The sequence below is a fragment of the Malania oleifera genome, chromosome 4 (genome assembly GCF_029873635.1).
Source record: "Malania oleifera isolate guangnan ecotype guangnan chromosome 4, ASM2987363v1, whole genome shotgun sequence".
NCBI classification, from domain to species: Eukaryota; Viridiplantae; Streptophyta; class Magnoliopsida; order Santalales; family Ximeniaceae; genus Malania; species Malania oleifera.
The window spans coordinates 114,546,234-114,573,687 of NC_080420.1; the positions used below are offsets into that span (position 1 = coordinate 114,546,234).

At 34.0% G+C, this 27,454-nt stretch overlaps 1 protein-coding gene across 2 annotated transcripts in view; it reads right to left on the bottom strand.

The window, feature by feature from the left end:
• Nucleotides 1-26,491, bottom strand: part of LOC131152684 (mannosylglycoprotein endo-beta-mannosidase) — a 41,510-nt gene extending 15,019 nt beyond the window's left edge. The window contains exons 1-8 of one of the 2 annotated variants that reach the window (XM_058104485.1): nt 26,068-26,491; nt 25,322-25,460; nt 19,086-19,313; nt 17,154-17,212; nt 5,414-5,462; nt 4,742-4,972; nt 535-704; nt 263-467 (exon numbers count right to left, since the gene is read on the bottom strand). In XM_058104485.1, the coding sequence (XP_057960468.1) occupies nt 263-467; nt 535-704; nt 4,742-4,972; nt 5,414-5,462; nt 17,154-17,212; nt 19,086-19,313; nt 25,322-25,460; nt 26,068-26,213 (1,227 nt within the window). In that variant the 5' untranslated portion in view covers nt 26,214-26,491. Of the gene's footprint in view, nt 1-262; nt 468-534; nt 705-4,741; nt 4,973-5,413; nt 5,463-17,042; nt 17,061-17,153; nt 17,213-19,085; nt 19,314-25,321; nt 25,461-26,067 lie in introns of those variants that run through there. The other variant, XM_058104486.1, reaches the window with a different exon arrangement.
• Nucleotides 26,492-27,454: the final 963 nt, after the last annotated feature.

Here is a 27,454-nt window from a genome sequence, read left to right on the forward strand (position 1 = left end):
CTTGTGTAAGTAATATCTGCTCCAACTTTAGCATCCCACCAGACAGACCAACACTGCTAAAATCCTTCTTTCTCTACGTCACCAGTTCCTTATCCTCTCAAACAACCATGAAATGTTATGATCTTAGGATTCAGCAACAATGCCCCATGTTGGTTCCATCACAATTCAATTAGTTTACAATTAAAATCCACAAACGAGATTGAGCAAGGACCACATGCACATGAAAGAGAGGGAGGGAGGAGGGGAGAAAAGCAGAGCTCACCATTAAACCATAAATGTCGCAGTAATGATAAAATTCTGGCCTCTCAGCCAACCCCCCACCCCAACAGCGGAGCATGTTAAAGTTCATATCTGCATGAAACTTGATGTCTGTTTCATAACGTTTTTTTGACAGCCGAAGTAAACCATCTGACAATATCCAATTACCACCTCGAATGAAAACAGGCTGTCCATTAACCTTAAACAACCTGCAAATAGAAATACAATGGTTGTAAAGAATACACCTGCTGCTTCTTGGAATAATGCAAATCATACCTTCCACCAGTAGCAGTATCAATATGAGAGTCAATCTTGCGAAATCCAAATAGATGTTTCCACGAATCAGACTCTCCATATCCCTTAACATCAACAGTAATACCAATATTGTAGAGGGACTGCTTTCCCATGCCATTTGGCCACCATAAATTGGGCTTGTAGAAATAAAGCTGCCAATTCACAATATTAGCACTTGAGTTACAATATTGCTGAAGCCTAAAACAATTGGTCCTCACAAAGCGAGGTCAATAGCACAAAGTGGCTTTTTATTTTTAAAATTCAATGCATAAAATAATTACAAATAGTTTGTCTTCAAGAAAAGGTACAGAGCTTTTCAATTCCTACATTGAAGATATTTTTTCAGAAAGGAAAAGAAAGATTGCTTGAATTAATGGTCAAAATGCAATATTTTTTTTTACAAGAGTTGATATGCTACTTGTTCATGCTGTATTATTGACATTGTTATTGCATTACAAATTCCAGCTTCCTTCTAACACGCAATTACATTTTCCCTCATTTATCAGTCATGTGGACAATCTTCCGTACAAGAAAGAACAGAATAACTTATAGAAGATAATTCCAATAAAGAAAATGAATCATGGCACTTACAGCACTAGCATCACAGCCAAATCAAAATATGATTTCTGACAATTCACAACTTTGTTCGGTCCACGACAATTCACTAAATAACATACTCTTTTTAATTAAGAGAATATATTTTCTGCAGACAAATTTTTTTCTAACCATATTATCTTTCTTGAATGGCAATTTTCTGGTGTACAACACCATTTTTTTTTTAATAAATAAAAAATATCATCAAAAGAAGAAAGAAGAAAGAAGAAAGAGGAAAGATGCATGAAAGAGGACAAGGCATCCTACAAACAAAAGAAAAGCAAAAAAAGAACAAAAAGGGAAATGGAACCTCACAAGGTTAACACAACAAAGCTCTCCAAACTATCTGCAGATCTGTCAGAGAGAAAACTCTAAAGAAACCCATTACCCTACTCCAAACCAAATTAGCAGGAGTAACAAAATCCTTAAAGATTATCACACTATGCTCCAAGCAAGTACAACAAACAATTGCAAACACTGCTAACCTCTGAAAATCATTCTCATTCTTCTCGAAACCCCAAAAGGAAAGAAGACATAGGTTCTCCAAAGATTATGCACAAACACAATGTCCCCAAAAACACCAAAAATCAGTTCACAGACCATAGGAAAAGGAGCAGAATAAAAAAAAAGAGAGAACAAGTCTGTATGCTATGATAACAATGCGCAAACACATCATGCAACAATGCTTCATTTGTTCTCTTACACAACACATCAGTATTGATTTTATTACAGGTTGCATTTGAAGTGAAATTCTTTATTTTAGAGGGGACCTTAGTTTTCGAAATGAAAGAACACTAAGAAAAGGATAAGAAATTAGGATCACAAACCAAATAGCAAAAAAAAATTAATACTTGTACTTGCTCTGCTATTCAGCCCAAAAGCCTGGCTGGGGAAGAGTTATGAGGAGTAAAACAAAAACGAAAAAGAAATATTTGGATTGGCCCGTGCATACTATATGGAATATAATGATTCCATCATTCACAATATTTCTCTAACATTTTCATTAAAATTTAAAAGAAGTAGATTGGTATAACCCATGGTCTAATCTTATATCCATTTTAAAGTAGTGCAAATTCTGAGAAGAACCAAAGTCTCATAATGCAGTCAATTCTGTCTCTCCTCAAAGTTGGTTAGGTACCTCTCATTTTGTTCTAGGATTCTTTCTATTTGTAGGTCATTTGCAAGAAAAGTTGCCAGAAGCATCCAGAGTCCGCGAATTGGATCCCAAATTGACGGGTTAGTGTGAGCTTATCCATGCTAACTCTTTTTATCCCTTCCAAAGTATAAGAAAAGAACCCAATGCATTTAAATAATGGATAAGATCATCTGTCAGCCTCATTCAAAAAATGAAAATTCATCAACTCCACACTTCCCTGTGTTAAAAAAAAAAAGAAAAAACAGAAATTGCAATATTGTAAAAGTACAAAATCCAAAAAAAAAAAGAGGAAAAACCTCAAATTAAAGAGCATCCTCAACCCAATCCCAAAAGCAAATACTCAACCTGTTCCCAGCTCTATGACAAACAATGGGAAAGAAAGTATCATCCATCATTCTCATTACTTCTTTCATAATATTCCAATAATTAGAGCACAAAAAGTATAACTTCGGAGACCCCATGAAAAGGAGCAGTACAAAAACAAAACAGAACAAGCCTCCACACTATGATAACAAAGCACACACACATCATGCAACAATGCTTTATTTGGTCTTCCCCTCTGACACAACACACTAGTTTTGATTTTATTAAGGACTGCAGTCCAAGTGAAATTCTTCATCTTAGAGGGGCCCTTAGTTTTCCAAACACAAGAACACAGGAGAAAAGGAAAAGACATTAGGATCATGAGTCAAATGAGCAAAAAGAGACTTGAAAGAAAAGTTCTCAGAAGCATCCAGAGTCCAGCTCTTTTATCCCTTCCAAAGTGAAATGAAAAGAGCACAACACATTCAAATAATGAACTAGATCACTTGTATCCCTCATTCAAAAAACTGAAAATTCGTCAAATCCACACTTCCTTGTGTTAATAAGGAAAAAGAGCATCAGAAATTGCAATATTGTAGAAGCACAGTTGCACAGTTGCTAGAATCTTACGATTCGCAATTCAATTCATATCAATTCCACACCAAATCAATTCAAATCTTACTAGCAAACAAAAAACAATTGGACCATTGTTGAATCTATCGTTTCACATCATGAATCTAAATCAACTTGAATCCATTGATTCACACAATTCTAGATCTATCATATCTTGATAGAACAGACTAGTTTAAAACCCTAAAAACAGTACTTTTTTTCATTGCATAAATTTTTACATGATTACCTTACATTCTTTCTCTACGTCAGTTTTCTGCTAAAAAGGAGGAGAAAAAAAATAGAACTTTACATGTTGCCTTCACAAAACCATTCTTCACTCCTGGAGTAAGTGTTCTGCCATCAAAAAGGGGCAGAACACTCTTCAGTCAACTCATGTTTCATTGTGTTGTTAAGATTCAAAAGTTGGTTATATTTACTATTTTATTCAATTATATCATTATTTTAAGTTAATTATGTTTTATTTTTTATTGGAGAAAGAACATGCATGAAATGTTTTTTTTTTTTTTTTAATTGTTGATAAGCAGCAAAAGTTCAGTTTTTTATTATTTTTTCTTGATTCCTTCCTTTAAATATCATAAAGTTCTTTCTTAATGAATATTTCTTGACTCATTCGCTTACTTTCAATTTGTTTAATTCGAGAAATAATATGGTTTTTTTATTGTCAAATTTTAGATGTATTTTACTATTTTTCTTCTTGTTCGTATATAATATACACGTCACTATGAATTGATTTTTGGAATTTGTACCAAATCTTACAATTCGATTTGATTCTTGATTCTTGTTTCCCAAAATTGGAATTCTAATTCATGACTCAAATCTCGGTATAACAATCATGTCTAGTAGTATAAAATCCAGAAAAGGGGTGAAAAAACCCCTCAAATTAAAAAGCATCACCAATCCGATGATCCTCAAAAACAAATTCTCTCCCAGTTCCCAGCTCTATAACAAACATGAGGAAAGAATGTATCACACCATCATTCCCACACTTCATTTGTAATATTCCCATAATTAGTGCACAAAAAGTATTATATAGTTTACAATGATCCTTTGACACAAGACTTGTGATTCTAGCAACATTCAACACTAAAAGATTTCCTTGTTGCAAGTTTGGCTGAAAAAGAAGGCAAGTTAAAACAACTCTTTAATAATCCACAGTCAAATGATATCAGATCTTGATGAGTCCATCAGTTCCAAATATTGTCTTTTTGCTCGCCTCCATAGCCGACTCTTATAGCCAAATTTTTATTGCTGGACAATTCCTTAGCCTTGATCAATCAGTTTCTTTAGTTTCCTGGGGTTATCCTAGTACATACGATCTTGTGTGTTCCTTTTCCCCAATTTTCCCACAAAAGTATTCAAATACACATTAACAACAACAATAAAAATATTAAAGGTATTCACTTGCCATGATATGTTCATTTAATTGAAAGAATATGTTGAATGTTCCAAAGAATTAAGCAGTACATACAAAAATTTTCTACGATTGACTGAGTATTTACCAACCTCAGGGAATGTATATTCAACACGTGCTCCAGGTGAAAGAGATAAGTGTTGAGTCTGAAGATGCTCCACTAATAAAATGCTTCCTTCAAGCTCAGTTGTCACTTGGATATTCAAAGAACACTCTGCAACCCAATTACTTCTATTTTCCAACTCAGTTGTAGCATGTAGATATACCCTCTTGTAATTGTCAAAGAATGATGAAACTACGTGGGGATCTGTTAATTTGACTGGCTGCAGAGGTCATGCATCAGTATCCAAAGCTAGATCTTCATTATAAAATTATGTTACCATTAGCTTAAAACACAAATCGGCTACTTAATGGTTAAAATTTAAAACAAAAGGCCTTCCAGAGGATATTCAATCAGGGAACTTGAGCAAGGAAAGCAATATTTGGCAATTTTTGTCAAGCTTAATCAAAAAAAAACTTATTTATCATGTAATTCTACATATTTAGAAGGATCCAATAACAAAGCACAAAGGTCAGTCCTTTTAAGAAAGGCAAATATATATATACACACACACTATATATATACAACAGCAGCTGCAGCAAAATTACAACCAGATTGATTACCATATCGAATAAAAATGAAACTACAGATATCAATAAGATAACAGAAATAACACCAGACAAGGCCTGCTAGCAGTATTTAAGCATTTTAATTAAAAACTCACCCCAGTAACAGAAACTGATACCTCATCCCAGATCCCAGTATTTCTATCCCTGTAAAATATAAAGGTCAGTCCAGAAATACGAATAATCTTTTTCCATTTGATTAAGAAATAAGCATTGCAATTCAATGTGCTAAACGATAAAAATGAAGACTTGACGCAAGAAAGCATCTAGTCATACAGCTCATTCTTAAAATTGTCTCGCTCTATTCCCAAAATGAAGCATCATTTTCTCCAACAAAAAGGTTTCTTTTACTTGCAGTTCCCACATTCACAATTGATTTTCAATATGCTTGGGGAATCATATGAAAGATTTAAAATTGCCCAATTGTTTCATTCATTGATTTATTTGAACATCCCATTCAGCAATATTTATTGTGCTCTCTTATGCTGAAATGTCGGGGGAAGTTGGAAATTTCTCAATCTCAATCACAATAATAAGTTTATATCAAGACCAGCATTATCCATCATCTTTTTGCATTGACTGTAGATGCAACTAAGCAGATCCTAGAGGATTTCGCAAAGAGTATGTTCTAGGCAACTAAAAGAGTAAGTATATGTTCTAGGCAACCAAAAGAGTAAGTATAAGCCAGAGAAATGCTTCAAACTAAGACTATAGATTGCAGACTTGGTAAAACTGGAAGTAGATGTAAGGTGTTGGAATTGGAGTATTCCCAAGAGAGGGGGTGAATTGGAATATTTAAACTTTCTTAGGTTTAATTCGAGTCACAAGCAGTATATTGCAACCTAGGGTCTTTCTAAACAAATTCCAATACACACAATATTCAAAGTAGGTATGAAGAACGATCAAGGCAATAAATAATTAAACATACATGTGCATGTATCAAAGTGCGGAAATATAAAGAGTATAAGGGAAAGAGAGAATGACACACAATATGATATCGGGGTTCGGCCAACACTGCCTATGTTCCCGCCTCAAGCTCAAAAGCAAGAGGATTCCACTAATGTTCGCTTAACGGATGGAGCAACACCGTTTACAACACCTTACAGGCTGGTGCACCTAGTTCTCCCAATCGGGTCTGAACCAATCTGGTGCTCTCCTAACCAGGTTTGAGCAAGTCCGGGACTATTCACAGGGCTAGTCTCCCTCTTCTGACAACCAGACGGGAATACAATAGATAATCAATATAAATTTTGTGTACAATATCAATGCTTCTCCAATAAGCAAGTATGTACCAATATAATCAATGCACTTCAATATGATAGGATTTATAAGCTCAATGAAGTATACTAAAACAACTCTCAAGATAATGTCAATATAGCAATTGATATGCGAGAGTGTATTGTGAGAGGTTCTTTGAAACAATATCTATATATATGTATATGCATATATCAATCACAAATATGGTTTCAAAGATTTTAAGAACACTATCAAATTTTTCAAAAATAATTTATCAAGTATTAAGTCTAAAAGATATTTGGATTTCTAGGTTGTCAAAAATATTTTGCTAAAAACACAAGACAAGCTCTTGAATCTTGCAACAAGAATGCAAGACTCACAAGCCCTAGAAAGTTTTCCCAAAGAAACTTATGAATGAAATCACAAGGGAAAACTCAAGCTTACTCTCAATAAAAATCAACACCAATCAAAGAGTATGAGAGTGTAAGCTTATATGGATGATCTTTAAAACACTCTTACCAAAGGAATATTTCAATAGGAATATGTAATCAACACCAATCAAAGAGAGGGATTTTTAAGCTTGTATAGGAAAAATAGGTATTCAAAAATTTAGAGGATTTTTGCTAATGATGTTTTTTAATTTTCTACTAATTAAGCCAAATGAAGGAGTATATATAGACACTCCTCAAAATATGACCATTTGGGACTCAATAGGTATTTTTGAAAATGTTTAAAAAGGTTAAATTAAAAATAACCCATTTTAACCACGTTTTACTGCAGTAAAAATTTTGGCAACCTGAGAGGTTCGGTCGACCGCATTCAAGGTTCGGTCGATCAAATCACTAAGTTCGGTCGACCGTGGCATTTTTGAACTATGGTTTTGGTCGACCATCCAAAGGCGATTTTGAACCCTTCGTAGGTTCGGTCGACCATGGCTTGGGTCCGGTTGACCACTCATAAGGTTCGGTCGACCCAAGCTAAAATGAACTACCCATTCGGTCGACCAAGTTGTTGGCGTGTCAAACACGCTTTAGTTCGGTCGACCGTGGACAACATGTTCATTTCAGAACGGTCGATTGAGCGAAGTCAATTTGTGGACTTCTAGTCAGTTCGGTCGACCAAGACTTTTACACTATAGGGATTCGGTCGACCGTGGTCTTAGTCAATATTTTGACTTTTCAGCCAACAACAGGTTTGGTCGACCAAGCTGGTTATTACCAAAATGATCGGTCAACCGGGGCTTTGTTAACAATGTTCGGTCAACCAAGAAGGTTATTACTAGAAAGGTTCAGTCGACCGGGCCCATTCAAAACATAATTTTTGACCCTTATTTTTATCTCTATTCGTAAACATGTGACATTTTAGCCTAAGGGAATTTTCATTATGTGCATAGGGTCCTAAGATCAATCTATGGCCTAGGCTTCTTAATTGAGCCCCAAAAATCCGGCGTCGGTCGACTGTCTTTGTTAAATCCATTTTGGCCCTTGAACTTTTTCAACCCTACGTGAATAAGATGTGGCATTTTATCTTATGGGTATTGGTTCCTATGTGTCAATCTATGGTCATTGAGCATTCATCCCTATCATGCATGCAGAGCATTATTACAGACCAATTAAATTATTACAGACCCAAAGATTAAATGCAATACAAATAAAGATGAACACTTCTTCTTCTTTGCTCTTTATATTCCCCATGGAATACGCCAGGAGTATGTGCTCGTTAAGTTCCTTCTGGCTTTCATTCCCTTTATCACATGTGCATGTTAAGATATAGACATGTTCAAACATTAAATGCACACGTGAGATACATGTGTTTTGTCAGCATCAAAACAGGGATCGGACTGAAAGAGTCAACATAAGGATCCAGCAAAAATTGTTTGCCAAGAGACATGTAAAACTGATCATTTTCATTATGTAAAAAAGATAATAAGGAGAACGTAACTTAAAGAATTAAGGCAGAATGGATGTTGCGCAGAATTACCTTTAAAGTGTTGTGTGGTCATAGAATACTTAGTAAGTTACAGAATAAATTTAAAAGACAATTAGAAGAACAGCCTCAAGTAGCTATCATAAGGCTTAGTGGACTTGACTATCTTGATGATGGTGGATGAAACTCTGACAACTTAATTCTTAATTCCGAACCCTAAATAAGACTAACACATGAATGATAAGAAAATTAAGGATATGTTTGGTTTGCGGAATTCCTATTTCCAAGAATAACCTAATTTTAGTAGGTTAGTTACAATTAGTTATACAAAAAATTATGTTGTCATAGGTCCATAATAAGTAATAGACAAGGAAGAACCGAAGAACTATTCCCAAATTTCATCATCAAGATGTCTATTCCTTTCTTATTACATGTTGAATAAAATAATTAGGAATGTATAAGGAATAACTACTCTTTTGATTCCTAAAATTTAAATTGTTCCATCTTATTCCAACAAATAGCTATTTTGTCAAACCAAACGAGCCGTAAGAAAACTAAATAAACTAAAATACTAGTTTCCTAAAAAAACCAAAATACTAGTTCCTTGAAGAATGATGCCCTAAAATCTTGCTTCTTAAATAATAATATCCTAGAATCTTGAAGATATGACCCGATAAAAATAACGTACATAAAACAAACGAGAATGCAACACAAATTGGAGAAGTAAAATAAGTTTCGCTTGTGAGCTGCCTCATTCGGTCCAAGTTATTCAAGGTCTATCCATCCCCCTCCTACAACTAACAACTCACTCATTCCTCCTCACTATTGGCACCATTTGGCCAATGTTGCAAATTACTCAGCCATCTTAACCACCCTTCCCTTATCTTACTTCTAAATGTGCTATACCAAGCGTGTGCTCCATTCCTCAATTTATCTTTTAGAGTGATACCACTCATCCACCTTAAGCATTCTCATTTTTCAATACTACTTCTTGGATATGTTGCCTCTTACTAGCCCAACATTTTGATTGAGTTAAAGTTTGAAAAACATTGTTGGGCACAGCATAAAAGCTTAAGAGTCTATTTGGTATTGTTGTTATTTTTTGTTGTCTATTTTTGTTTCTCCACAATGAAGAAACAGATTATAAAAATACATTTGTTTATGTTGTCAGTTTTCTGTTTCTATCGTTAGTTTTCAGTTGTTTGCCAAAAAGTTGAAAACTAGATTTTATGGTTTTCAGTTGTTTTGGCAACCTGCTACCAGAAATTTTAATATCCAGAAATAGTTTTTTTGAATTAACTTACTCATTTTATACACTTCTAAATTAAAATAAAAATAAAAATTAAATGATCATATGAATTTAAATATAATTAAAAGAAAAATATACGTAAATTTCAAAAAATAATTAAAGCTAATTATAAAATACCTATACTATTTTTCAATTGTCATGTCTAATAAAATTTTTATTGTAAAATAAATTTTAAAAGTAGAACAATTAAGTAAAATAATTACAATAAATTAAATTTTTATTATAGTAATTTTTTAATGTGTACTATTTGTAATTTTATTATTTTAATCATATTTTTATAATATTATTTGATTTAATGATGAAAATGAGTATTTTTTAATCAAGTTTTTAATTTGTATTAGTTTTATAAATCTTAATCAAACAGTTTGCTGGTTTCTAGTTTTTAGTTTCTATTTATGGTTTTTGGCTTTTGCTTCTGGTTTTCGTTCCTCTAATTTTTTATAGTGATACCAAACGGCCCCTAAGCTTTTAAGTGAAGTAGTAATCTAACATGGTTTCAAAGCCTTGGTTCCTAGGAGGTCCCAGATTCTAGTCTTGTTGCCTGGGTTTACTCAGTAGTATCATACTCCCTACGGTGGGTTTATCATTTTTTTTCTCTCCACATGCAATTGAGTTGCTCATATAGGGAAGTGTCAAAGCTTGACATACATTGTGCCCACAATGCTTTTAAAAGGCCATACCCAATGCACAAGGCTCCCACTTTGAGTGGGGTCTGGGTGAGGTGGATGTCGGCAAGCCTTACCCTCATTTTTGGAGAGGCCGCTCCCAAGTCTCAAACCCGAGACCACCCGTACCGAGGCGGAGGCACTTGCCATCGCACCAAGGCACAGCCTCTGCCCACAATGCTTTTAAGAAAGTGATAATCTAACATTTGCATATAGAGCACAGCCATCCAATAGAACTCCCTTTAATTTTAACGGTATTCTACAATCACAAAGACTTGAAGGAAACCAAAAGGCACCTGCATCTTATGTGAAATAGCTGAGCCAACCCTAGTGATATGGCTTGGGCCAACCAAAACAATTCAAACAAAGTTAGGTGAAAAAAAAACTCTAGTGTGGATCAGCCCTAAAATAACAGCTCATAGCCCCATACCATCATCCCCAAATAAGGTGATTCCAATTAAAACAATTCCCGTGGGAAGCAAGAAATTTAAGATTTTCTGGATTCATTTGGGAAACGAAATCTTAAATTTCTGGGCAGTTCATTTTTTTCAGGGAGGAATTTTTCAGTGGGACTCATTTGGGACAGGATATTACTGAGCAACTCTTTGAGCTTATGGCTGTTTTGAGGGTGCTGCTTTCAAGATATCACCAAAAGATCGGGATGCTTTAATTTGAATGCTTTATTAAGATGATAAAGTTTTATTTTCTATTTTATTTTATTAGAAGACTTCTTGTTCTCCTTTCTTTCATATTTTTTCTCCTTTTTCTTTTTAATATAATTTATTTTTCTATCTAAAAAAATTTATTTAAAAACAACAAACCAAGCAAAGTCCCACTAGGCAGGTTGCTACATGAATCCCTTTCCGCCAATTTATGCGATCATGGGTAATTTCTTTTGACAAATTCAATGCTATTAAATTCTTACTATCTCATTCCCAAATTATTTTAGGTCTACCCATACCCCTTCTACTACCCCAACAATAACTAATTCACTCTTCCTCACTAGCGCACTATTTGGTTTAAGTTGCAGGTGTCAGACCACTTAAGTCGTCCCTCCTTTATCTCATCTTCTATAGGACCTATGCTTAACTTACCGCGAAAGTGTGAATATGTTCATTCCTTAATTTATCTTTTAACATTATACTACTCATCCATCTAGCATTCTCATCTCAACAACTTTTACTTTTTAGATTTGTTGTTTTTTAATTGCCCAACATTCTTATCCATATAGCATAACTGGTCTTATAGCCATCCTACAAAACTTTCTTTTTAATTTTAAAGGTATTCCACGATCACCCAACACACTCAAAGCACTTCTCTATTTTACCTAGCTTGCTTTAATTCTATGCATAATATGCATTACATCTTCAATTTCTCCTTCAGTTTGCATAATAGATCCAAGGTATCAATTTCTTCATCATCAAGTTTAATTTCGTCTACAATATTCCTCCTACTATTATTGAAATTACATTTCATATATTCCGTCTTATTTCTACTTATCCTAAAGTCTCTAGATTCTAAAGATTCTTTCTACAATTCTAACTGAGATTCTAGTCCATCCCTAGTTTTATTAATCAAGACAATATCATCAACAAACAACATACACCAAGGAACCTCATTTTTTATGCTCCTTGTATGTTTATCCATCACTAAAGCAAAAAGATAAGGGGTCAAAGCAAATCCTTGATGTACACTTATTATGATTGGAAATTCCCTAGTCTCTCCACCTGTAGTCCTAATTCTAGTCATTACTTCATCGTACATATCCTTAATGGCATCAATATACCTACTACATACATCTTCTTTTCATATCCTTAAAAGTTTTTTTCCCAAAAACATTCCATTAATATTCTTAAAAAGATATATAACTTCGTAGTAGATCTCCTATGCATAAAACCAAATCAATTTTCCGATACTTTCATTTCTAAACTTAATCTTTGCTCAACTACCCTTTACCACAGTTTCATTGTATAACTTATAAGTTTAATTCTACGATAATTTATACAATTCTGAAGATCTCCTTTATTTTTTTGTATAGGTATTAAAGTGTTTTTCCTCCATTCTTCTGGAATTTTTTTAGTTTGTTAATTGTGTTAAATAAATTAGTTAACTATATAATTCCGTTATCACCTAGGCATTTGCAAACTTCAATGGAGATGTTATCCAATCCTATAGCTTTTCATTTTGCATCCTTTTTAATGCAAACTTAACAACTCTAATTTTGCAAACAAATCTCATATTTTTAGCATTTTCTTTTATGTCTTCTTCCTTAACCCAGACAATATCATCCTCACTTTTTAAACAATTTATATTATCCAAGTCCTTACTCTTTCTTTGTCTAGCTCTAGCAAGTTTAAATACGTCTCTTTCCCCATTTTTAACCTAATATAGCACATAAATTATTAAATGATCTATGTTTAACTTCATTTAACGACCTTTCTAGCTTATTCTCTTGCCTCTTTATACTCTTCAAATTTTTCCATGTTTCTACATTTTTGTCATATTTTATACCAAATTTTAATTGTCTTTACAGCTTTTTAAACATCTTAATCCCACCACCAACTTTCTTCACTATCCGAAACTCTTCCTCTTGATTCACCTAAAATCTCTTTTGCTATCTTTTTAATAGAGCTAGCTATCCTAATTCAAAGAGTGATTGTCTACACCATCCTCTATTGTCCAATCACCATCTTTGATCATTTTATCTTTAAATTTTATTATGTTTTCTCCCTTTAGATTCCACCACCCAGTTCTCTTGCATATTTTATCCTTTCTCTTCCATTTTTTAATACATATATCTAACACTAAAACTCTATGTTAAGTAGTCAAGATTTCAACTAGGATAACTTTACAGTCCCCACATGATAAATCATTTACCCTTCTAGTTAAAAAAAAATCTATTTGATTTTTACTTTGACCCTTTTTGAAGGTTGTTAAGTGCTCAGTAAGGATTCATATAATAGTGATCTGACAAGTTTTACGTTGGCAGTCAGCTACCTAATGCAACCGTCCTCCTTTACACAGAGTTGGGACTGACTGTGAGTGAAAAAGATTACGACATTGAGTGCAACACAAGCAGAGTTCCAAAAAAAAAATTACTTACTTTTCCAAAATTCAACCAATGAAGTCAGTGGATGAAGAAAAAATTAAATAATTAATTAATTAAATATTACTTTTTACCATGTGTGTTCATGGGTGATGTGGCATGCACCAATTGCTTTGAAACACAATCCAAATCACTGAAAAATAAATAAATAAATAAAACTACAGCACACTTCCAAACCAATTGTACATGCCACATCCAATCTTAAATTTCCACGAAATTGTCAAAATTTCCATCAAAATTTCTGCTACGATCACCCTTGAAATCAGAACAGCAACCAATTTTAGTTTTATAAAACTTTCACAAATCATGCAAAATTTATCAAAATCTCAAAATTTTAGCAAAATTTGTCCAAATTTTAACTATAGAATGAAATTTCATTGAAATTCAAATTTGGGATTCAAAAACAAGATTGAAATTTTTATGTTTATTTATCTTTTTTTTTATTGAACTAAATACTATTAGTTTATTACAATAAGGATATAGCTGGACTTCTGAAATTAAGTCAAAATTAAATTTAGATATTAGTTACAACATTTATTTTCTGAGCTTTTATGCCTAAATTATTTTTATTTGTATAATATATAATATTTAACTGATTTCATGAATTTCATTTATAATATTCAAATATTTTTAATAATTAATATGATCATTTTATTAGTTATTGCACCTTATATCCCACATACTTGTCATTGATGTATTTTATTTGTAATATTTTAGTTATAAATCAAGAATTGTTATAATTAATAGTTTCTAGAATTTGGTTCGAAAATTCCATTATTATTGGAAATCAAAATCAAAACAGGCATCAAGATTGAAATTTCCATAAGATTTTATGTCCCTTCAAAACCTTGAAATTTTAGTTGAAAATTGCAACTTAAAACCTTAACTTTTATGGGTGAGATTGCTCATGATGAATAGCATCATTCAATGAAGAAAAATCTAGATTACTAAAATTCGTAAATATATTACAATGTCATACGTGACTCGATTACACCTGATGGTACCTTGTTTCTGCAAAAAATTGTACTAGTCATTCAAAGTCACTATTGCCAATATTCCACGACTTTCTTTTCCTTTCTTATTGCTATAAAAATTATAAAAATGACTTTAATTACTAAAAAGTATTTCCATATTATTCAATCAATTCTTAAAGGTAGAGTGTAACCTGTCTGGAATTAGGTGTAGCTATATCACAAGCTCATGTTTCTACGATCTCAATCTGTATTTACTCAAATGATGCTACAAATCTCCATCAAATTGGTTATTTATTTATAATTGAAAAAAACAAAACTGGAAACCAATATTTCTAGATAAGATAGTTAATCACTAGGATATTTAATGAAACTTCGAATGCAATGATATATACAGAGAAAAAAAAAAGTTTAGAAATCAACAGAAAAGTTTGGTGGGTTCCTACCCAACTCAAAGGAGTTTTGCAAAAACTCTACCAGTAAGAAAGTGAAAACCCCCTCCCACCCCTCCACTTTAACTCCACTACAATTTTTTCATTCCCATCATGCCACAGTCCCCACCCATCCTCCTCATATAAAGTATATACAAAAAATTAAATAAAAAATAAATAATCTAACAATGTGGCAGCTGCATCTAATACTAAAATTACTAATACGAGAGTCATCAATTGTTCAATCTGCCTCTCATGGTTACACATCAAACCTAAATATAGGCTTTCTTCTAATACTAAATGAGGGAAGAATCTCTATAAAATAACATCAAATCCCATTAGGAAACAATCTCTAGTAAACAATAGCAAATCCTTAATTAATGAAACAAAATAGCTGATCTCTAAATGCTGAAATTTTAAAAATTAAATCTTAAAATGTTTCTACAAATATGGTAAACAAGAACATCTCCAAATTCCTTAATCTTGGTCATATGTGATGTCTTGACATTACCAACATTCTCCTCTGGTTAGAAAAAATTCAACCTCGAATTTGAAACATTTGAAGGGTGACAAAATAATGAATCATGGAAAATCAGAAATGAACAATACAATCCACAAGTTCCAAAAATAAATATGAATGCAACAAAATCAATGAAAACAAACTAATTGGGAACGATATACGATCTCACTCATGTCATCAGCCTTGAACTCAATGGACTCCCGCCCATGGATGGCTTAATCTTTGCAATTTCCACCTCAAGTTCCTCTGTGGATTGTCTGAGTGTATACATCAATTTTGGAATGTCCTGTACGCCCTCAAATCCTATTGCTAGTGGAACTATTGCAGTTCTGGTCTTGGCATGGACTCACTAAGCATCTCCACATGCCTCCCCTTTCTTCTTCACCAATAAACTATTTTCGACCAACCACATTGTGAGTTTCATGTCTGCAAGTTCTTTGTAATATTGTAGATCCAGGTTTCTCCGCTCTACAAGGACATGGATATTCCTGCAGATCCTCAATTTAAGCACTTCTTGCTAAATGGGCTCAAATTGGTCCTTGGTCATCATGATCATTGGCAAGGTTTGTGTAGATGTTATGGCAGTAGGGCTGCAAGAGGTGGGGTGACAACAACCCTTTGAGGATCAAATTGAGCCTGTGGGTTAGGGATTTGAGAAGTTACTCAAATTCAGTAGCAAACAAAAACAGACGATAGAACAGCCATGAATCAGCAATGTTGGAGAGATATGCAGCAGGCAGATTGCAGTGTTGTGACTATTACTGGCAAGGCTTTGACGACAATGGTGCTCTGGTTATAGCCCAAAATTGAAGGAAACGGTGAATGATTCAGGAGTTGTTCCGCGAGGAAGATCTGCTGTTTGGATGCTGTGGGTGGTGGCTGCAGGTGTCATTTAATGTCTCGGCTAACAGTTGCAGATGGTGGTCTGATGATGGTAGCAAGGTATGATCAAGATGAGGCTCTAAACCAAACTGATGCAAGATAAATTGGCACAAGAGAAGGATGCAGAACATGAGAGAAAACAATAGGAAATTAAAATGAAGAGAGTAAAAATGAAGGGAAAACTCAATTTAGGGCTTAATGCTCAATACTCCAATCAGCCACTCATGGTTACACATCAAGCCTTTATATAAGCTTTCACCCAATGCTAAACAAGGGAACAATCTCTAGGAAATAACATCAAAAAGGAAACAATCTCTAGGAACTAATAAAAAATCCCTAAATAAGTGAACATAATTTGGAAAAATCATAGCAAATCCCTAATTAATGAAACATAATAGCAAATCCCTAATTAATGAAACATAATAGCAAATCCCTAAATGCTGAAAATTACAAAACTAAATTCAAATATCCTAAATTATGCGCTTATGCCTAAATGTATGGTAAACAGAAACATCTCCCGATGCCCTAAGTTCCTATATGACCTCTTGACATTGCCCAGCTGCAAGTCCATGGATTAGAACTTCAAAATTAAAACTTTTGCATAGAACAATATTAAGATGGAAACAAAACATAGAATAAAGGAAAACACTAGATAGGATCTCAAAGTGATAAATTTGTCACCTTATTGGAGCCATCCAGTCCCAATTTTTGCATAGAACAATATTAAGATGGAAACAAAACATAGAATAAAGGAAAACACTAGATAGGATCTCAAAGTGATAAATTTGTCACCTTATTGGAGCCATCCAGTCCCAACCTTCAACATATTGTGCAGCAACATCCTTCCCAATCTAACATGAATTTTACCCAAAAAAACAGGGCTGTAATATTAAGCAATAGCAAATTAACAGCAAAAACTCATGCATGCAACTTGGAAGAGAATTAGGTATCCCTTTTTATGAACTGAGAACCACCAAAGGAAATGGAAATAGTGCAAGCTAATTGGATCACCCATTCCTTGGACAGGTTTGAGACTAACATAATCAAGCATGGGTTCATAGGCTTGAGAATAGGAATATGTTTTCTAACTCTAGAGGATTAAAAAAATTAGGTTAAAGAGACTTTAAGTTGATTCTATTCATATTGCTTTTAAAAAAATGCGCAAACTTACCTCAAACAGACACAATTCACTGAGTTCTATACAGTTCAGGTCAGTAGACATTTAGTTAACAAGGATAATTCTTCTAGTTGGATTGAACCCCTTTTTGTCATTGATCCAAAAGAGCATACGTAGCAAATAATATTTGTCAGTCTAGGTTAGATATCAACTATTTATTGTGCTGATGGAAAATCAACCCATCAAAAGTCTGTCAGGTTTTTCATTGTTATTGTGCTTTTACTAAACAATGGAGGAATGTTTTAAAAATGCCCCAAAAAAAAACGAAAAATTATATTTAAAGAATTTTAAGAACCACTTTATAAGCCCAATTAATAATCAATAGCATTACAAAAGCTCAAAATGATAAATATACCTATGATTGCAATCATTTCTAGTTTCCACTTTCTACCCAATAAAACCTTATTTAGACTACTTATACATAAATCAATAAATGCATTATCATTATTCTCACCATTTCTACACAATTAAACCTGACCCAAATTTTTTTTTTTATAACAAAAAAGCCTGAACCAAGTTTTTGAAATCATCAGGAATTATCCTTCTTGCCAGTCTACTTCATCATAGATTAAGTATCCCCTTGTTTATTATTATTATTTTTTTTAGTGCAATCTCAGCCCATTCACTTGGCTTTTTCCTTATACTCATAGCCCTTCGCTGAATCCTGAGTGCAACCACCACTTTTGTCACAACCAAATCACCCCAGCTGGCTCTCTCAACTTATCCCACAATAGGCATTTTTCATATAACTTGGCAAAAATGCATTCTGTTTCAAATGAGTATTTTCATCTATCCACTAATCTATCTCAACAAAATTCCTTAGGATTCTATAAGCAGGTTAATTCTCGACTATTCTTGGTAAATGTACCACAAAAAAGCTTTTCATTTGAATTCATAGATATATGTCAACCTCTTGCTCACACAACAACCCAAAAGTCCACTGCCTTCAAAAAAATGCCCATCCAATCTAAGTTTCCCGCTGCTCCTTTAAAAAAAATTTTAAAAAAAATCAAGTTCTCTTTATTCTCTAAAAAGAAGAAAAAAATGTAATATATATAATTCCTTGATTACCTCAAAAAAATAAAATCTACACCCCCCATTGCTCTAAAAGGCAATGTGTATTCAACCCTCTGCAATGACACTGAATATGGCAAATACCAACATGTTCGATTTTTTTTTTTTAATTCATCAAAGCCCAACTTCGCCCTTACAAAGAAAAAATAAATCAAGTTCTCTTACTTCTCTGAAAAAGAAGAAAAAAGATATATAATTCCTTGATTACCTAAAAAATATAAAATCTACATCCCCCACTGCTCTAAAAGGCAATGTGTATTCATTCTAACCCTCTGCAATAACATTGAATACAGCAAAATCAACATGTTCAAACATTTTTGACAGTCAATTTCTCAGTTCCCCATCACTGTTACAAGTCTAAGCTAAAATATAACATTCTATCCTAATCCTTCTTGTCCAAAAACCTCTTAACAGATACCTTTACCAGGTGAATAAAACAAATAATCACTTTTATCTTGTACAATTGGAGTTACCTCGTGATCGCCACCTTGACCCCCTTCAGGAGGAATTCTCCCAGGATTATCAGGAGGAAACACAAGAACAGCTAGCAAGTTTTGACCTTCAGGATTCAAAATATCAGTAACATCAAAAGAATGTCTTCGAAACATCCCCTTCGGCAGGATCTTCTTGTGCCCGTTCAAATACACTTCCCCAGAGTAGTTAATTGCACGAAAATTTAGATCCAGGCGCTGATTTCCTGACTGAACAGGTTTAAGCAAATTGCAACAGTTATTCGTGAACAAATAAATAAATAAATAAAATAACACAAACTAAAAGATAAATGAGAGTGTAACGCAGAAAGTGCCCAGATACATCAATACATAAACATTACACAACAACAAAACCAAGTCTTACTCCCACTAAGTGGAGTTGGTTATATGAATCATTTTCCACCAACTTATGCAATCATGGACCATTTCTTTTGATAGATTCAAGGATATTAAATTCTTACTCACTGTCTCCTCCCAAGTTATTTTAGGTCTACCCCTACCCCTTCTACTGCCCCCCATAGTAACTAAGTCACTCTTCCTCACAGGTGCACTATAAGGCCTACGTTGCAAGTGTCCATACCATCTGAGTCGTCCCTCCCTTATCTTATCTTCTATAGGAGCTACACCTAACTTATGACAAATATGTTCATTCCTTAATTTATCTTTCAATGTTATACCACTCATCCATCTAAGCATTCTCATATCGGCAACTTTTACTTTTTGGATATTATGTTTCTTCATCGCCCAACATTTCGATCCATATAGCATAACTAGTCTAATAGCTGTCTTATAAAACTTTCCTTTCAATTTTAAGGGTATTCTATGATCACATAGCACACCTGACGCACTTCTCCATTTTACCCAACCTGCTTTAACTCTATGCATTACATCATCTTCAATTTCTCCTTCAGCTTACATAATAAATCCAAGGTATCGAAATCTATAAGTGCTATTTATTTCTTCATCATCAAGTTTAACTTTGCCTCCAATATTCCTCCTATCATTACTAAAATTACATTTCATATATTCTGTTTTATTTCTACTTATCATAAAGCCTCTAGATTCCAAAGCTTCTCTCCATAATTCTAACTCGGCCTCTACTCCGTCCCTAGTTTCGTCAATTAATACAATATCATCTACAAACAACATACATCATGGAACCTCCTTTTGAATACTCTAAGTCAATTGGTCCATCACTAAAGCAAAAAGATAAGGACTCAAAGCAGATCCTTGATGTACACCTATGGTAATTGGAAATTCTCTAGTTTCTCTATCTATAGTCCTTACACTAGTCATTACTGCATCGTACATATCCTTAATGACATCGGTATACCTACAACATACACCCTGTTTTTCTAAAACCCACCATAGAAATTCCCTAGGTATCCTATCATATGCTTTCTCAAGGTCAATAAATATCATATGCAAGTCCCTCTTCTTTTCCCTAAACTTTTCAAAGATAAATAGCTTCTGTAGTAGATCTCCTAGGCATAAAACCAAATTGATTTTCTGAGATCTTCGTTTCTAACCTTAATCTTTGTTCAACTATCCTTTCCCATAATTTCATCGTATGACTCATAAGTTTAATTCCACGATAGTTATTACAATTTTGAATATCTCCTTTTTTTTTTGTATATAGGTATTAAAGTATTTTTCCTCCATTCATCTTAGTTTTTACAATTGTATTAAATAAATTAGTTAACCATATAATTCCGTTATCACCCAAGCATTTCTGAACTTCAATTGGGATGTTATCTGGTCTCATAGCTTTCCCATTTTTCATCTTTTTTAGTGCAAACTTAACTTCGTAAACTCTAATTTTGCGAATAAATCTTATATTTTTAGTCTTTTCCTCATATGACAATTCTAAGTTTAAACCTTCTATTTGGTTTTCGTTAAACAACTTACTAAAGTAACTTCGCCATCTTTCTTTAATATCTTCGTCCTTAACCAAGACAATATCATCCTCACTTTTTATACATTTTACATTTCCTAGGTCCTTGCTCTTCCTTTCTCTAACTTTAGCAAGTTTAAATATATCTCTTTCCCCTTCTTTTGTACCTAATCTATCATACAAACTATTAAAGAATCTATATTTAGCTTCACTAACAGCCATTTTTGCATCTTTTCTTGCCTCCTTATATTTTTCAAAGTTATCTCTATTTCTACATTTTTGCCACGTTTTATACCAAATTCTTTTTGTCTTCATGATTTTTTGTACATTTTTATCCCACCACCAACTTTCTTTGCTATTCGAGATCTTCCCCTTGATTCACCTAAAATCTCTTTTGCTATCTTTTTAATATAGCTAGCTAATCTATTCCAAAGAGTATTTGTATCTATCCCATCCTCTAAAGTCCAATCCCCATCTTTGATCATTTTATCTTTAAATTTTATTAAATTTTCTCTTTTTAGGTTCCACCTTCTAGTTCTCCTACACTAGTTTATTTTATCATTTTTCTTCCATTTTTTAATACATATATCTAACACTAAGACTCTATGTTGTGTGGTTAGGCTTTCACCTGAAATAACTTTACAATCCTTGCATGATAAAACGATCTACCCTCCTAGTTAAAAAAAATCTATTTGACTTCTATTTCATCCACTTTTAAAGGTTATTAAGTGTTCTTCTCTCTTCTTAAAACAAGTATTCATTATACTAAAATCATATGACATAGCAAAGTCTAAGATCATCTCCCAAGACTCTTTTTTGTCTCCATATCCATATCCTCTATATATCCTCTCATAATTTTTATTATCTCTTCTAACGTGTCCATTCAGATCTCCTCCTATAAATATTTTCTCAGTCCCTGGTATGTCTTGTATAATAATACTATCCATATCTTCCCAAAATTATCTCTTAAGATTTTCTGCTAAGCCAACTTGAGGAGCATAAGCATTAATGATATTTATTATCTCTTGTCCTAATACCATCTTGATTTTTATAATTCTATCCCTTACTCTAGTTACATCCACAATGCTATCTTTTAAGTTTTTGTCTGTAATAATGCCTACTCCATTCTTATGGTTTTTCTTTTCCAGTGTACCAAAGTTTAAATCCTAATTTATCGATTTCTCTACCTTTCTTCCCCACCCGCTTAGTTTATTGAAGGCAAATTATATTAATTCTTCTTCTAATCATTGTATCAATACATAAACATTGAAAGTTAGAAATTCCTCAAATATCAAAATATTTAAACTAAAAAGTAAAATAAAATAATTTCTAAGGAGAAAAGATCTTGCCTCTAGGTTGGTAACAAATGGAGTCATAAGGTATAAATTACAGAAGAATTCATGTTTCATGAGATATATAACATCGCTAATTCCAATGCATGGGCTAGTGTTGTCCATGTTAGCTTACCACTCTGAGATTCCAAAAGCTTTACTAAGCTCCACACTTAAAGTTAAACAACTTCTAGATTTTGAATTTGAATTCACCCCTTTTAGTCTATAATCCTTCATTAATAACCACTGATAAGGTACACCATGCCACATTTGGATCCCGAATTGGAATGGGCAGGACTGATAATCCATGAAAGCCATTGTCATTCCCCATGATCGCCATTCCCAACTGCCTCCCCAGGTTCTCCAATCTCGAATTTGCTGCTTTAGTAATCGAGAAAAGGGGCGGTGCCAACAAAACAATTAATACACATGCCTGCATCCTCAAACACCCGATTCCCATCCCCATTCCTAAAGAATCTTTATGGGTACAAAATGTGGCCTGAAATGAAACAATTCTAGATACGAGAAATCTAGAATAATAAGGAACTTAGAGAAAATAACATCTCTTACACTACACTAAAGAAAGCATGAACAAAAGATAGAATCTTGTTCACCAATAGGAAAAACCATATATTTATCTAGAGATGGCAAAAATTTCAAATGGATGAGTTAAAACTCAAACATGACAAAAGTTCAAAAGCATAGTAGAAGTTGAGGACAATGTAAGTGATAACATCCTATAGATAGCTTAAAAACTTCAAGATTGGAAAAAAAAATTAGGTCAAAGAGACACACAACTTTTTGTTTAACATCTAAAAAGGGTATCGTCGTAAAAGACAATAAAGAAGCCAAATACTGAATCCTTTCCCACAGCAAAGAACCATAGTTCTTCTTCTATGAGAAAATATGAGCATTCCTTTCAATTTCACCACAATACTACAAAGCCACAAGTCCACAAAACCAAACCATCTCCATTCTTCCCAAATCCTGTAAAAAGATACGCACTAATATCTCCTCCAAACCTGGATAGATGCAGCTCTTCCCAAAAACACCACACAACTTATTCCAAATCCCCTAAGAAAAAAAGCAATGCAAAAATAGATGCAACGCAGATTTTGAGCTTTCAAAACACAAGAAACAAAGATCTAGAGATAACACCTTCAAAAGCCTCCTCCACCTACTTTGGCACAAGAGCAACCAATCAAATAAAAGCTTTTATATTAGAGGGGACTTTGGCTATCCAAATGAAACAATGAACGGAAAAGGCTTAAAGATTCTAGTCAAATCCTCAATGAAAGAATTAGAAAAATTGACTCATAAAGGATCCAAAACCCAAACTCAACTTCTTTCTCACTTGAGAAATAACAACCCTACAACTATAACAACAAAGAAGATAGTTCCTCCGCCTCCCTATCATTTAGTGGCACTCAAAATGGGAAATCCCACCAAGTAGACTACCTGTTCGAAGAAATAAAGGAAGCATAGACGTTATTATGCACTAAGGAGAGGCAATAAAAACAAGGAAAAAAAAATGAATAATGAAAAATTCCCCACCCAAGTGTCTTCCATAAAACAGATCTGGGATCCATTGCCCACAACATATTTGATATTGAGGGTGAACAAAAAATAGATCTAAACAATGCAATTCCAAAGACCCAGTCATCTTAAACCGAATTTAGTATTTTGCCCATTTGAAATCAAGCGAAAATACTTTGTAACTTTATGACAGAGGGAGTTCACCTCTAAGGGAAACTGCCACAACCATTTTCCCACTAAGGCAGTGTTTTCAAGCACCAATTTTCCAAGACATAACCATCCACCCCAACAACCTTAGATGGACACGCAGTCTCCTAAATAACTAGATGATCCCCCTTCTCCCCTACCCATGATCAAAGAACATCCCTTCTTTCCCAATTTTACTAGCCACCCTTACCAGAATTCTAAAAATGGACTAGAAAAACAAGCCTAAATGAAGCTAATACAACCACCTGGAGAAGACAAAGCAGCCTTCCAACCATCCAATCGCTTAGACACCCTCTCCACCACTAGGTCCCAAAACCCAACAGACCTAGATTACACCCCCGAAGGAACTCCTAAAGAAGCTAGAGGATTCCATATACTACCTTACAATTTGTATGACAAACTATTTGTAATCTTATGGAGGTCTAGTAGGGGGATACTAACTAATTATCCTCATCCGGCATACTGTTGTTTTAAGGGCAATGTCCTAGTCAAATCTCCAACGTGTAAGTCAATTAATTTAGGGCTAAAGACACTCACCTCCCCTAAGATTTGGAAAAAAGACAAGGATCTCCTTTGAGATTTTAAAAACTCCATTGAACTCCCTCAAGGTTTCAAAGATGCCACAAACCTCCCTTGATGTTTGGCAGAAAACAACAAACCTCCCCTCAAAAGACCTGTCTTTTAACAAAATACAAGGGGAGGTTTGTGCCTTTTTGGCAAACCTCAAGGAAGGTCCCTAGAAGCTTGAAACCTCAAGGGAAGTCTCAGGGATTTTTAAAACCTCATGGAAGGTCCTGTCCTTTTTGTCAAAACTCAAGGGAGGTCAGTGTTTCTTGCCCATTAATTTATAACATAGTTGAATGAAAATTTATTAAAAAGTAAATAAAAAATATTTAGAGAGAAAGAAATACATTAAAAAAACTGGGATTGGCCATTTAAAAATATAATGAAAATATTTTGGGTAACAGCTAGAGAATCCTTGTCTTCTAGGAATGGAGGAGGGGGGATGAAATGCCACTGATGAACTCTCTACAAAGTCTACTTGTTTTCAAAACAAACCAAAAAAATAATTGCGAAAGGCTTAAATTTTTTACATATCAATGCACCAATAGACAACCAAGCAGAAATTTGTATGTACCAAAAACATCATCAACTAGAAAAATACATGTTACCTTGGTAACAATGATAAATAAATCTTGCTATGTAAGCAGAATAATTCTAATGCAAGTCAACCAAATTTCACGGCTTACCAGCTTACACTGAAAAGTTGTGAAAAACCAGAAAGTGTAATAATCCCTCCCTGAATCAGCAATATCAATAATTGACTCGTTCTGCAATCCATAGAAAGGATCTGGCACGAGTTTATTCTTCAAAAGGGTTGCCAAAACACTGTCAATCACATTACCATTACCTCAAATAAGTAAACACAACATTAAGTGAAAAAACAAATACAAGCTATTGTTTCAGACTCGGGGCTACATCCTATAAGTTTAGGAATGAGTCCATGAATGCGTGATCAAATGAAGCATAAAGAATCAGCGCCTAGGCCAACGTAAGCTGCCTGGAAATACAACCCAATACAGATCATTACAGGCTTACCCATATGTCATTTTCATGAAGCAATTCGAACTTATATCATCTTCCCAGTTCAGTCTCTCTTTTTTTTTTCAAGTAAAAAGAAAATTTATTAAGCAAATCAAACGCATACGAAAATATCAGACAGTACATCCTGAATACTTTGAAGAACCGGCCTCTATTAATAAGTTAAATAGACATTGCCTTCATTTTTTTTAACATAAATCATCCTAATTTTCAATGAAAGCTGAACTAGTTCGAACGTAAGAAACAGATAAACCCGATATAAATTTGACTAATTCAAAACATTCAGAACCCAATAAAAATTCAAAACTTCATTATCTACTGTAGATTCAGAACAACTTGCTGTCCGAAACGACGGAAACAAAACAGATTCAGGAGAAGTGGATAGTGGCTTTACGTTCCGGGGACCACAGCCTCCATCCACGGCGAGGTGGGGCCGGCGGGAGGGTGGGTGGTGGTGAGCTGAACGCCGGTGAGGTTGACCTCGGTGGATCTAGCGGCGAGCCATCCAGAGTCGAGCTTTGTTTTCCCAATTTCGGCCATTACTGTAAAACACTACCAGAAAATGGAGCTTGGTAGTGAGAGCTCACTGTAGTCTGATCATTGTCTCTCTCTCTCTCTCTCTCTCTCTCTCTGTATCCTCACTGTGTTTTGCCGTTCAGGGAACGGAACGGCATAAGGGGGAGGACTGACGACAGTGACGTGACTTTTGGCCCACTTCAGCTCAGGACCGCCGCGTGAGACACGTGGTTGTGTCTGGCTCCGGAAACTGGGCTGAAAATGTCACAAAAACGATGTCGTTATGAATCTGAGTACGATACTAAACCCTAGCGTAGGCATAGTTCATTTAACGATCGTAGCCTTCAAGTCATAATCAAAACGAAAATTTGGTTCTTCAATTTAAAATTTTTGAAGTCACTAAAAATTGATATGAATCAAGTGTTGAAAACCATTGTGGTCGGAGCCCAAGAAGGAAGGCCCAAATGGATAAATAGGCTTCAATAGAGTTTTGATTTTTAAAATCCAGCCCAAATCTCAATCCCATATCTCATTTTATGCCCAAATTAGCCCATTCCACTTTAACAAAGCCCACACTTATCCTTAACCTTGCTTGGCCCACTCTTCCAATTTTCCCCATCAGCAGTAACACGTCAAATAGTACCGAACTCCCATTTCAACTATTCATGTTACATTCATTACTATCAAACATATAAAACGGGCTCATTTTCAATATATATAAAATTTTAAAAACAAACATATATACACGTAAAAGAAAAAGCCTCCTATATAATTTTTTCCGATCTATCCAATACGTTATACGAAAGACCTCTCACTCTATATATTTATATATATGTTTTCTAAATTATACTTTTATTATAAATGAGAGAGTTTCTCTCTTATATTAATGAATTTAATATTAACTTATTATGTGTCTAACATTTAAAATATAAATATATGGACACGTGGAGAGAAAGGTCCCGATATAATTTTCTGACCGACCCCCTTAGATCGAACTCTCCAATGGTCATCATAATTACCTGGCCCTTTTTACTTGGGAAGAGTGGTGTTTCATTTTTAGTAAATTATGTGAAGTGCTTGCATGCTATTCGGTGGATGACATGCATGCAAGTGAGAAGGCTCTAAATTTTAGATACTTACAAAATTACCTTTGAAGTTGAAAATTGTTAGAAATTTTTTTGAAAATTCTTGAATTTTTTTTAAATCGGGGAAGTTTTTTTTGGGGGGGGGGGGTCTATTTTGTTCAATAAAATTGCAAAAAAAGG